The sequence below is a fragment of the Pleurodeles waltl genome, chromosome 4_1 (genome assembly GCF_031143425.1).
Source record: "Pleurodeles waltl isolate 20211129_DDA chromosome 4_1, aPleWal1.hap1.20221129, whole genome shotgun sequence".
In the NCBI taxonomy this organism is placed as follows: Eukaryota; Metazoa; Chordata; class Amphibia; order Caudata; family Salamandridae; genus Pleurodeles; species Pleurodeles waltl.
The window spans coordinates 241,634,715-241,648,701 of record NC_090442.1 but is presented as its reverse complement, the minus strand read 5'-3'; the positions used below and the strand labels follow the sequence as shown (position 1 = coordinate 241,648,701).

The following is a 13,987-nucleotide window of genomic DNA, read 5'->3' as shown; positions in this document are numbered from 1 at the left end:
AGGTATCTTAATGTAAGGACGGAAAAGCCCTAATAGAAATTAGGGAAGGACAGCCCACTCTATATAAGTGGCCTTCGGAGGTCCATGCTAACAGACAAGATGACGTTTGATGGCCTTGCAGAAAGTAGAGTGGTTAGCCATCAAGTAAAGCAGAATTGTCTGCTAGTTCCATTACACTGGGGTCAGATTGAGAAAGCCCTGCCACCCATCTATGCATATTTAAAATGTGAGACAGAGAGGAGGGGTAGAGCACCCAAGTGGAAAAAACACTGGTTAACATAGGGGAAATGTCTGGAATGGACACACCTGGATGTGTTCCTAGAAGGGTCTGTGTGCAAGGAAGAGCAGAGGTCCTTTAACTGAATAACACTGCAACCAAGGGAAGCAATGGAAGCTTCAGAAACGTGTCATGTCCTTGGACCCTGCAACATCTGAATCAAGCACTCTAGAAGACCCAATCAGTAAATATAGGCATGATCACTTCTTGACAGGATTGCCAATTCTCCTATCAGGTTTGCAGGTGGTTTGGCACAGATGGGAGGGATCTTTCTTTACAGTTCCATCTAAAGGAATCAAGATGTCACAACAGACTTAGGCTCATCTTTTAACTCAAACTCTTTATGGAAATAGATCCCATGGTTTTCAACCTTGGGAACAGATGATGGCACTGGTCCTGTTTCACCGACCAGAAAGCCTAATTCCATAGACTGTCCTGGTTAAGAAATCAGTGACTTTGTTTTGCTGATTTTGAGTTTCAAGAATTTCTCTTATCCAGGCTTAGACAGCTGAGAACCAGGCCGGGGGGCGAGTATCTCATTCGGAGGGCAGTTAATGAGCAGGATCAGCTGAGTTTCATTAGCATAGGATAGTTTCCATGACAAAAGATTTTATATTTCTGAAAAAGGTTGTAACTAAATACTGAAAAGGATGGAAAACAAATAGGAGCCTTAGCAACTGTACGTGTGATCTCCTGCACCAAAAGACAGGACTTGCAAAACACTGTATGTGGCCTGACAGTGAGGAAGAAACCAATGACCCTTTGCAGGCAGAATGCAAGGTGACCACTAAGGTTTACATTCCTATTCTAGGATGAAGGCCCATCAGCGAAGATCAAGAAAGACAAACATCTCAGGGTCCAAGAGCCAACGTGCAAGTACGTTTTTGCTTGATTTTAGTGACAGCTCGTAACAGGCCTTAATATGAAGCCAAATAAATGTTACTCACTGTTGAGCGTTATGTTTTAACTAAATGGCTCAGGCTGAAGCCCCTGCTGCTTATGCAGAGGGCGGTAATTAGGTAAATATGCCAACCGCATTTAAACTTACTTTCCCACAAGCTCGACAATGATGCCTCCGTCGTGTCAGTGCAGTAAAAGGCTCTTGGCATTCCTTACACATAGTCACTTCATGGTCCCGTATCCATCGGGGAGCCCTCTTTCCAAGCTCAGCTTTCTAAAACATAAGAATACATACCTGTTAGGAAAAATAATTCTAATTTTCCAATAATATTACATTTCTGTCTATAGCACCAGCAACATACATCTTTTAGGGTAACTAATTATTTCAGTTTGTAGGTATTACGTCTGTTTCTTAAAAAATTGCAATTCGCCGATAGCACCCAATAAAGCGGCATGTCATCAGCTTAAGCATAACACTGAACACAAAAGCAAACAAAATTACAAAAAATGTGCATATTTAAGAGGGGTTAGTAGAGGGATTTGCTAAGTGACTCCTAAAGCCTTGATTCCATCTTACAAACCAAATGGGTTTAATTTTACTGTTGGGGACAGTCTTGTACGAAATGACACAAGGATGCAATGTGTTATGGTGAAGTAAAGGTATCTGTGCTATCCACAAATTGCTCTATTAGCACCTACCCTTATTTCGCTGTTGTAAAAAGGCACTTTTTTGTTCTGCATCTTTGGCATTCACCATAATGTATTCTCAAACTGCTGTAAATGTTTAGGATTTCTTTGTAAAACATATTCACACAGCTCCGACCTCATTAAGGTCCAGATTCAAAGTTAACCAGTTACAGGAGGAGGAGATACCGCTACCAAGGTTACTGATTCCAGCAGGTAGCTCCATCCAAATTACCGGCTATTGCAACTTTTTAGGCTCAAAATGGATAACAACATATAAGACCTGAGGTTACCGGTCCAATACCACAAGTGGCTCCTGATTCAGGATCCATTTCACACATAATTTCATCCTATTTTGTGCAGGTGGAAAATGTGCTAAGAAACACTTGGTTTTCTGGGTTAACCTAGGAATCCAGTGGAAAATATTTCTCACGGACACATCACGCCACTGGACTCAGGCCCTCAGTGGACTTCAGGTCAGACTGCAGTGGTGGCTGCCACTGAACAGGGGTGGCAGGGCAGGACGAGCCCCATGGTGGGGAGTTGGGGGAGAGGATGGGGGTGGGAGGGGAAGTTAGAAAAACAAATGTAAGGGTTTTAAAAAAAAAAAAAAACACTTACCTTCGAGGGAAGACGCGTTCTCCTCCCCTCCATCCTCTTCCTGTCTGCGCAGACTCCCAGCCATTAACGCCACTGCTGACAGTGTTGTGATTGGTCTGAGCGGCCTGCTTCGCCGCTCAGACTGCGAATGGGAGCCTGTGCATGTTCTCTAACAGGCTGTGCTAAACAGCCGGGTAGAGAACATGCAAAGTGCGCATGTCTTTTTGGCCAGCTGAACACGGTGCCCCTTGTGTGCACATAGCCGTCCTCGGATCTCCTCCCTCCAGCCCCACCCCACAAGGAAAAATAAAATGATTATAACATAATGCACGTTATTATAATTTTATTTTTCCTTTTTGGGAAAATCAGTGGGGCGACGCTCCTCTGCCTTAGCGGAGGAGCCGCCCCTGTCAGATTGTACCTATTTCCTTGGTGCAGGAGGAAGAATAGCTGTATTGTAGCTACTCTGATGTGCATCTATGATCTACCACGACACCCTACAACTCCTCTTCAGTAGGGAGGGACGGCAGCTCGTGAAAGCTCAATGTAGCAAGTTCATTGTTTTCTCCCTCTGCACTAAACATTAGATTTGTTCCCATGAACTTTTAATTGGTTCAGGAAAAAGCAACGAAAACATATTCTTGCGATAAACTAACACGGAAACCCTTTTTGGGAGAAAAAACCTGTATATATATATATATATCTATATATATATATATTTATTTTTACATTTCAGAGACACCTTTATTTCATAACAAATCTAGCTTAACTGCATAACAAACCCAGTATATATTTCCTTTCAGCATGTTCTGAATCAGACACCATAGAGGTTCCTCCGAAGAGACACCCAGATTGTTGTACTTACACAAGCTTGTTTTACAAATAACCAGGAACAGTTTATGGCTATCAATCAGTAGAATAGAAAGACATCTAAAATAAGAGAAATAGAGCACCACTTAACGAGTAACTCACAGAAATCTCAGGAGGTGGATCTTCACATTCCTTCGTGGCGGCGGTTTTAAAGGTTTCATTTCTTTGTTGAAACGATTCTATAGTCATCTGAAAAGCCTAAAAGAAAGAATATTGTGTTTAAGCAGGAGACACTGAAATGAAAGCAATACTGGATCTTATGGATGAATCCTGATGGTTAATGCCCACCCGTGTCTTCAGCTCACTACAAAATTATAGTGACGATAGCCTCAATGTACCTCTGGAACAAAATAAATCCACTCTTAGGTATTTGCTCTTTGCACCATTTAAGACCACTAGGCAGTTGCACATAGTTCTTAACTGAGGCAAGGAGAGAGGAAGAGACTTGACAAAACCAGTGCTTACTGTGCATTGGTGGTTCCAGGTGGGACCCTAACCACAGGTCCTCATTTTTGAGGACCGGACTTATTTTTCTAATATAGACTTTGACCCAAAAAGAGAGAGAAAGGCAGAAAAGGGGAGAGGCAGAAGGAAGTTAAACCCAGGAACACAGGGAGCAAGAATGAACGAGTATTGGCAAAGCCAACAGGTCTCTCCTATGCAAGAGATATTGGCTTTGCCACTGTGTTTTAGACATGTCGTACCCCAGTGTGGCTGCTGTTCAGCATGGCTAAAAGTTAGTGGCATGCAGTATTGTAGAAGGGAATGGCGAAGAGTGGAGTGGAGAAGAGTGCTGTAGAATGGAGTTTCATGTATTGGTGTGGAATAGTGTGGAATTGTGTAGAGTGGCATACACCGGAGTGGCGTGGACTGGTGTAGAGTGCATTGGCGTAGAGTGTTACAGAGTATGGAGTGTACTGGCATAGAATACAGTGGCGTAGATTAGAGTGGTGCATAGTAGAGTGGAGTGGTGCAGAGTGGTGTGGAGTAGAGTTGAGTGATGCAGATGGCAGTGGTGCAGAGTAGAGTCGAATGGCAGAGTGGAGTGACAGAGTGGAGTCGCATAGAGTGGAGTCGCATAGAGTGGAGTGGCATAGAGTACAGTAGCACAGAGTGGTGCAGAGCAGCATAGAGTGTGCAGAGTAGCATAGAGTGTGCAGGGTATAGTGCTGTAGAATGCAGTGGCATAGAGTGCAGTGGTGTAGAGTGGAGTAGTGCAAAGTAGAGTGGCGTAAAGTTCAGTGGCAGAGGGTGCAGTGCTGCAGAGTAGTGTCAGAGTGCAGCGGCATAGAGAGTAGTGGGTTAGAGTACAGTGATGCAGAGTAGAGAGCAGTAGCGTAGAGTACGGCGACAGAGGTGCAGTTGTGTAGAGTGCATTGGCGTAGAGTGCATTGACAGAGTTCAGTGTTGTAGAGTAGTTAAGAGTAGAGTGGCATAGAGGCAGTGAGTAGAATGGTGTAAGGTAGAGTGCAGTTGCATATAGTGGCATAATGCATAATGACAGAGTAAAGTGGTGTAGAGTAGAGCAGAGTGGCATACAGTGGACTGGCGTAGAATGCAGGAGTATAGTGTCAGTGTTACAGAGTAAAGTGCATTGGTGTAGAGTTTACTGGCACACGGTGTAGTGGCGTAGAGTGGAGTTGTGCAGAGTGGATAGGTGTGGCCTAGACTGGAGCGGAGTATAGTGGAAAGGCAAAGAGTGGAGTAGATTGTTGAAGACTGGAGTGGCAGAGAGTGTTGTGTATTGGAGTGGCAGAGAGTGTTGTGTATTGGAGTGGCATAGAGTAGAGTGGACTGGCGTAGAGTTCTGCGGACTATAAAGTGCAGTGCCACTGAATTCAGCGGCGTAAAATGGAGTAGCAGAATGCAGCGGAATAGATTTGAGTGGTGCAGAGCAGAGTGGCATAGAGTGCAGTGAGCGCAGTGGTGTAGAAGAGAGCTGAGTGATGCAGAGGGCAGTGGCGCAGAGTATAGAGCAGCAGAGTGCAGTGGCGTAGAGTGGAGTAGTGCAGAGTAGAGTGATGTGAAGTTCAGTGGCAGAGAGTGCAGTGTTGCAGAGTAGAGTGTCAGAGTGCAGTGGTGTAGTGTGGAGTAGAGAGGCGCAGAGAGCAGTGGCGTGCACTGGTTAAGAGTGGAGTGGTGTAGAGTGCAGTGGCATAATGTAGATTGTTTCAAAATAGAGTGAAGAGGCGTAGAGTGGAGTGGTACAAGGTAGAGTGCAGCTGCGCAGAGTGGCATAGAATTTAATTGTGTAGCGTAAAGTGGTGTAGAGTGCAGAGGGATAGAGTGCACTGGTGCAGAGTAGATTAGACAACGTACAGTGAATTGCCAAAGAGTGCAGGAGCATAGAGTTGAGTGATACAGAGTAAAGCGCATTGGCGTACAGTGTATTGGCATAGAGTGCAGTGGGTGCAGAGTGGAGTTGTGCAGGGTAGATATGTGTAGATACGTGTGGCCTAGACTGGAGTGGTGTAGATGCAGTAGCGAAGAGTGCAATGATGTAAAGTGGTGAAGAGTGCATTGGCATAAAGTAAAGTGGTACAGGGCAGATTAGAGAGGTGTAGTATGGAGGGGCGTAAAGTGCAGTGGCATAGAGTGGAGGGGTTCAGAGACATGGAGTGGTGTAAAATGGAGTGATGCAGAGCAGACATGGTGTGGTAGCGCACTGCCATTACAGACAACACATTTTCAATTGAAATAACTATTACATTTGAACAGACATACAGTTTTACTGATAAAACTACACAGTGCACATACATATGGAAATTGCATCACCTAGTGTAATGATTAGTTTTGATCATATTAAAGTATTTGTTTCCAACACACTTCAGAAATAACAATAAATGTGCTTCATCTGTGTTCCTAATTCTGATATATTCTGAAATACTTGCCCAATTTATTTAAATGTTGTCGTGTGCTAGCAAAAAAAATACCTTTCCTACCCCCAATATCTAGCAAGATTGTTGCATAAATCTTCTAACTTTAAAGTCAGAGAAAGAAAAGTAAACAAGCACCCTTGGAAGACAGCACCTGCCATTTGACCACGGTCTTTGAATGCACAGCAAATGTGATGAGATAAGAACAGGATTTACAGGACTGTTTACAGAAAGGGAGCACTCAGAAGGATACTGTAAATAAGGTGTGGGCAAGTGAAGGTGGAACTCAAGCTGGACAGCCTAACACAAATAAAGCCAGCAAATGCCAAGCAAGAAAATGTGAATTACAAACCACACAGTCAATGGCATGCATTCCTAGGTCAGCTTTCTGAATGTCCACAAGGTAGGGAGCTGGGTTAAACAGCTGCCACACAGAGGGTTCCGTTACAATACAGAGCTCTACACATGCTGTGGTTTATTGTAGAACCTTTACTGTGGCAGATTCCAATGAACCTAACCACGAGTGCCAGGTAAGATGCCACAACAAGGCATTTGTTGTACGCAGAATACCATCATAGTGGTCTTTGTAGAAGCGAAATGAATGATGTTTTAAGTGTAGATTACAATTTACAAAAAGCATGGAAGAGCGTCTACCACTGGAATACATGGGTAGATTGTTAATCATTTCTAGTGACGGGTCTGGTTGCTTTTGCGTGCCTCCGTGTACAGAGCACATGCGGGGACTCTATCAAATAACTTTATAAATGGACCAGGAAGGGAACTTTCACAGCACCCCTTGGTTCAGCCGGGTGCCTGTGGTTAGTGTGCACAAGCAGAGATCAAGGCTGCCATTTCTAGGTCTCTATGACCAGTGAAATGGGAAAAAGCTTCTTAGGTGTGTAAGGACCAAGCAGGCAATCATGTAAGCAGCTTCTAAATTATTCTTCTTGTCTTCTCTGTTGTTTTGAGAAATCACCTTGTATTTGTCTTGCATTTGTGATAACTGAAGTCGTGTCATCACGTGAAGTTACCATGACAAATTCACAACTGAAATAAATGCAAATAAAAGAAAATCCCAATCTAAGGGCACTGGGTGTATGTGTCCTTCAATACTTGTGGGACACAAATAAATACACTTGCCAAGTCTCACACACTTCTAACCGCACTGAGACAGAAATAGCACATGAATTCCCAACCACACAACTATGCGGTTGGTACTCATATCATAAAGATCTACTATTAAACCGTGCTTAGTGATGCAGTATAGTAATACATATCCCTGATTTTAGTTTAGGTTACATCGTCCAAATTTAACATAGATTCATCACAATGGAGACAACTACCAAAACCTATTCCAAGACAGCTCAATTACCAAATTGACCATTGCCCAAATCGATCAGCTATATGCAGATCCTAGGTTGGAATCTTAGCAGGACTGACTTAGCTTATCATCCTTCCTGTTTAGTAAAATGAGTAGTAACATCTTATTTGCAGACTTATTCAACAGTATATCTGTAGTGCTAAACTCCATTTTAAATAATCGGTTATTCATGGGTGGCTCCTCCATTAGGGTGGAGGAGCGTTGCCCCCCTGCTAGCAGTGGCAAAACCTTTCAAAGATGTTGCAGCTGCTGCTGCTGTTTATTATCCTTTTCTTTGAAAGGGGAATGGCCACGGGGATGCACAGCACTCCCCCTCACTGCGCATGTATGTTTGGCCGGCCGTTTCGGGCCAGCCAAACACACATGCGCACAGGGCTCTCTCCAGCTCAGTAACGCAGTTGGCTAGGCTGGAGAGAGCCTTCACAGGCTCCCAGTCTGCCTGGGAGTGCCCTGACTGGGCGCTCCCAGCCAATCCTGATGCTGCTCAGAGCAGCAGAGAAGCGGCGCAACATGATGGAGGAGGTACTTTTTTTCCTTAATTTAATTTTTATTCCCCCCGCTTTGCGCCGTCCCACCCCTTCTGTGCCTCGCGAATCGCCACTGCAGTTATTAGCAAAATAATTATATTTTAAGCGTGCAGATAAATTCCAAAATACCACACAAGGGAAACCTTGACAATAATTCTTTGTTGAGCCATGATCCCAGCACTTTCACAGAACTGAGATAGTTCAAAAGCATCACAATTACTTCAATCATGTCATAATCTTTCACACCATTCGATGCAGCAGCATTATCTTTTATGCTGTACATATTGGGCTAAAAAAGTGATCTACCATCACATAGGGTCGTTATATCATCCTTAAAGTCTGAGATACAAGTGTTTCACCATCAAATCATACAAAAACACAGGCAAAACCAAAAAATTAGGATTTAATTCGTTAACATGTGCAAAGACAAGCATGCGCCACGAGTTTTCATGTTTTAGCCGCGAGAAGCAAGCAGAGGGAAATACATGAAGATGTCAAAGAATCCCTCCTGCATTGCAAAGCAGGCACTCTGTTGGTGGTGAAAGGGTATACACCCAAACAGTCAAAAGAATTAGTTGAGAGAGCAACACTCCTCCTGGCTGAGCCAAGTAGTGATTGTCAAATTCACAAGCAAATGCCTGAAAGAGTAGGCTTAAAAAAAGCCAATGGTTGAAAGGGACAGATCCAGAGCCAATTTAAGGTAAGACTGGAAACAATAGGTCAATTGTGTGAGTTGTGTTCTGCTCTGGTGATGATCATTTGGTTCAGAATAAATTTTAAGATTTCACAATATTACAAAGACCCTCTAAACTGAATCTTTTCAAACAATTCTAATACAGAAACACCATCAGACCATCTACACAGAATATAATGTTTTCCGATAGGAGATCTAGGGCAAATGTTGTGTCTGCCACTATAGTAAGTGTAATTTAACAAAGGTCAGAAGTGTGTACCTGTTGGCGCAGCAGAACAAGAATACTTGCTTCACTTCTTTAACTTCCTGCTAATGCTATTTCTCTTGAGTGTCCTACATGCAGCAGCCCATTTTGTCAAATGTCTGCAGAGGGATGACAGAATTACAGCCTCAGAGAATGGCCCTTCTGCATCATATTCAAGGCCTGCGTGCACAGCCTAAAAGGAAGTCTACTGAGGCACCACCATACCTGCCAATCAAGATAAGGCCACCAGGAGGAATGTGCTGGACACATGTAAATAAAGGAAGGAGAAAACCATATACTTGTCTTTATTTTGCTCTTCTCATAGCCTAGTCCACCAGACCGCATTCCTTCTCTACTGCTGAAACAGCTAAAAGGGCATTTGCAACCATCAAAGCTACCCCATTACTAGACTCTGAAGAGAGCCTTGCCTCCCTCTTACTCTCTCCCTCTTCTTCTTTCTCATAGTCTCCCAATCTTCTCCTCCTGCATTTCACATCCTGACATGCCACACCCCATCAGAACATTATCCTCACTCCCTTCCCTGTTACACCATGTGGCCATCCCCACCTACCCATCCCGGATCACAGTCTCTGCTACTGAACCTTCCTGGTCTCCAAACTGCATCTCCTCCTCAGCCTCTTTGCCCTGCAGGACCCAGACACTGCTAATCTACTGCATATCCTCCACTGAACTGTAGCTAGGTTTGTGTTTTAGGAGCCACATTCATAAACAAATTGCGCTAGTGACAAGCATTCACGAGTGAATAGCCCGACTACTTCTGTGCCCACCTCCAGTGATTCCGATGGTCTCCCTGCATAGTACAGAGAGAGCTTCAATGCTTCTACACATATAATTTAATCTTTTCGACTAATTATCCATGACTGATGAAAACTGTTTGCAGCATTCAATAAAAGTACGATGGTAACCAGATTTCCAAATTGTTTTTGTATAGTTTATGAGACTAATCAACGAAAAATAGCTTTGTGAGAAGCTCAGAATATCTCCGTAGAGAAGAACATTTTATGTAAAGACATCTTTTGGTCATACTTTGCACACTAGGTGCCCCATTATTCAAAGAGCTGGGTCTCTTACATTTCACAGGATAAAATTGATGTACTCAACTAAAGACTGTTAATTCGATGGGCAACAAAAACGTCTTGTATTTCTCACACAGTAGAGTGATTCCACTTGGTCACATTATAAAAAACATCTCTTTGCAGAAAAAGCCTCTCTGAATTTATTTACCTTAATCCATTCTTCTTTGTCTTGTTTGGAACTAGTAGGAAACAGAAGAGTGAAAATGAAATGGCAATTGATGAAATGTGCAATTCACAAAAGTGCATTTACTTACACATGTTAAGTAAAATAGTGCTGCATCTGAGACCAATATAGAAACCTCATGAAACTCCATCTGAACTAGCAAAACGAATTAAACACGAGCCATCTGCAAATTGACCAAATTCCTCATTTCATACAAATCTCTTTGCTTACCACTAGCTCAGACTGATCACTCAAGGGAAAAAAAAAAAAAACTCTGAAGGGTCCTGGCTCAATAGCTAAGTCTTTTGATTAAACCGAAATATAAAGTGCGTGTTACTACCCTCATATAATATCCTCTTATCAGAAATGGTATTAATGCTCCCTTATAGATTTGAGTGCACTGCTCTGGGCTATTGCAGAATATTATATTCTGGTTTTGCAGCTTTCGTCTACACCTCATTTCTGTGCTGCTTCACAAATTCACTGCCTTTTTGCAAAATATGTCTTTTTTTACATTATAAGACAAATGGAGGAAAAAGGGGACTTTTAATTCATGTGTGCATTGTACAAACAATGACATACCTGGCCTGCAGCTCTAGTGTTCGTTCCTTTCCGGACACCTGGAAGGTATGTGGATAATCCTCATTGACAGTTCCTATAACTTTCATACCGTCCAAACCGATCTGTGTACGGACTGAGTACCTTGAGCCCACTAAGCTGAATTTGGGAACGCAGTACAATAGCATAGTGTTAAACTGAAAAACAAAGAAAGAGATAAAAGCAAAGAATTTAGGTATGCATCATATAAACTTCCCACCAGGTAAAAACTAAAGTTTACAGAAATACTTTCTGTGCTGTGAAGGTGGAGTAGGAATGAGCAAGATTACGTGCGTGGTTATGCTGTTGGCATGCTTTATCAACTATCTATATTACTCTCTAGTTGATGTTGAATTAAGATTTATCAGCTACTAAACTGAATTGATTTGATTAATAATTTGTTTATAAAGTACAACTGTCACTAGTAAGTGAACAATGAAACAACGCAAAAATACCCAAGGGGAAAGAGACATGAAGAAAAACAGAGAGGAAAAAAAAATATTTTAATGAAGGCAGAGAAATCCTCAAGTTGTCACAGCAAAGGGTGAAGGGGGGGTACTCACTCCCACCATGGGCTTTTTTTAAAATGAGATATGATAGCAAGGGAAAAAGATGATCTGAGGATTAGATAAGAAATAAAGATATCGTATGAGAATGTAGTTCTGGGCGTATAAAGGGGCATGTCTCAATGTAAAAAGTCCTGAATTGATTCCTTGGTGACGCTGGGGGGTCAGTGGAGAGCCCTCCGAGAAACTGCTACATGGTTGAAATTTTGGAAACCTAAGACGAGTTGTACCACCATATCCTGAGTTCCCTGTCAAATTCTCACTGGGTAGTCTGACAGACTTAGATAGATACTGTTAGAGTAATCCGGGCAAGACAGCATTAAGGTACAAATTACTGATTGGGGCATGTTTTGAGGATTAAAAAGACACACATTTCTGAGTGCTTTGAGGAGCAATGTACAGCTAGACCACACTCACTGCATCCCCACATCTACAGGGAGATGCTGGTCGAATCTGATTGCAAGGTTTTTCACAGAATTGGATGTAGGGAAATCATTGAAACAAAGTGGCCAGAGCCTCCCTGATGGTCTACTATCTGAACAACCCATCATTACATTTAATGCAATTGGTGCTCCTTTGAGTGTCTCCCGAATGACCACCTTATCCCACCATGCAAAACTGTAAAAGTTGCACAATTGGTAGCTTACAAGTCAGTGGGATCTCTCTGCAGCAGTACCCAGGGATCTTAGTTGGTGGCTGCCGTTCATGAGCCTCTCTTAACTACAGCCATAGGCTGAGCGCCTCTCTCACCCAGCACAGAATCATCCAATTCAGCCTTGTGCCTTTTTGGAGGATGGAACAGATGGGGGCTCCAGTACTGTGACCAGACTTTCATTCCTTTCAAGGATATTAAGGACTGGTGGGAGGTAAGTGCAGGCAAAAATGGTCAAGGAGAGTTCGTCTCGGGAAACTAAAATGCACCTGGAGAGGCAAGAGCCTCCCATAAGCCTTTACCACAATGAGTGTTCACAGTTGTAGTGATGACCAGATTTTGTCTGTCCCACTTACCAACTCACATGGGTTTAAAATACATTTAAATTCTGAAGGGTACACCTAAGGGATATTGCTATACAAATATGAATTATATCATATTACGAGTGGCTGTTGTTTCTATTGTTCGATATGGATGAAGCCACTGTACAACGAAGCATGTTGGAATTAAATAAAACAGGTTACAACATAGGAAACGTAAATGTGCCACCACACCCATTATTGCTTTTGTAAGATTCTGCAGACCTTTGGTATGAATGACCTAATTCCATGTTTGAAACGTAAACACAAAGTAACATCCACACAGAACTACACCAACAGTAAATCAGTGCAAGGTTTGAATGGCTCACACCTGTAAACTATCATAGGGGCTACATGTGTGTTGGGCCTTTCAACTATGTTATTTTTTGCTAGACAGAAAAGTGTTCTAGTCATTGGATCTGACTGACATCCCAACCCTCCTGGCACCATTGAGGCTTCTCTTCCCAAGAGCTGCGGTAGGTAAGTGTTGTTTTCTATTGACTGTTTGGTGTATGCGTGTATGTATGAATGTATGTATATTTTTTAGCAAGTGTTGTGTGTGCGCATGTCTGCATATAAATGCATGGGTGTAGGTGAGTGTGTATGTGTGTGTGTGCCTCCCCACTCCCACCCCTCTGTGATTTGTTCTTACCGGCTGCCACTGACAGTTTCACAAACAGGAGAATGTCATGGTGGATGCCATGAGTTATGGAGAGTGTTGTGTGCATTCTTAACCAGAACAAATTTCAGTGGTTTTACATGCTGAGCCAGAGCTATAGCTTAATTTGTAACTTTTTCAGTGTGTATATATATATATATATATATATATATATATATATATATATATATATATATATATATAAATATTTATCATTTTGCTACTTATGCTGGACATTTTACATTTAAAATAATTTTCTTACTTCAACATTTGCATAATTAAAAACACATAAAAAATGAAATTAAAAAATGATCTTTCACAATTAACGTTCTATCGCCCAAAGATAAAGAGAAACATAAAATGTGAAGCCTCATTCGTACCAAGAAAAGGTACCGCTCTTGTGCAGATGTGTTCCGTGCAGCAAGCTTAAGGATTTCTCCTTCCTTAATGAGTTCATTCGAAGGGTTGACAATATCATATTCTTCTCCCAACATTTCATACACCTCCATGAGCTTTTTCAAGTTTTCCTACACATTAAAACATGGAAAGGTTTTATAATAATGATACACAACAGCTTCTTGTTTAGGTAATTACTTTAGGTATGGTGAAAATTCACTTTCAATAAGTGCACAATTTAATGAAAATTCAATATGAAATACTAGAAATTGTAAAATGTGTCAACCTGAAGAGTAGGATGAAGTGATATGTGCAGTGCCCTGTACTTAACGTTATTTGTTTCCTTAAGTTCAACTGAAACCTCAAGTAAGCTTCACAAAATTAGAGTTTGTAAAATTTTACACCTGCAAATGGAATTTGTGAACAAATAATTCTTTATGGGAGAA

The 13,987-nt window shown here is 42.1% G+C and overlaps 1 protein-coding gene across 6 annotated transcripts in view; it reads right to left on the bottom strand.

Moving 5' to 3' along the window:
• Nucleotides 1-13,987, bottom strand: part of FGD4 (FYVE, RhoGEF and PH domain containing 4) — a 514,720-nt gene that overhangs the window by 20,006 nt on the left and 480,727 nt on the right. For all 6 annotated transcript variants that reach the window (XM_069228222.1, XM_069228225.1, XM_069228227.1 and 3 more), the window contains exons 10-14: nt 13,526-13,672; nt 10,896-11,068; nt 10,299-10,329; nt 3,434-3,529; nt 1,326-1,451 (exon numbers count right to left, since the gene is read on the bottom strand). In XM_069228222.1, the coding sequence (XP_069084323.1) occupies nt 1,326-1,451; nt 3,434-3,529; nt 10,299-10,329; nt 10,896-11,068; nt 13,526-13,672 (573 nt within the window). The remainder of the gene's footprint in view (nt 1-1,325; nt 1,452-3,433; nt 3,530-10,298; nt 10,330-10,895; nt 11,069-13,525; nt 13,673-13,987) is intronic.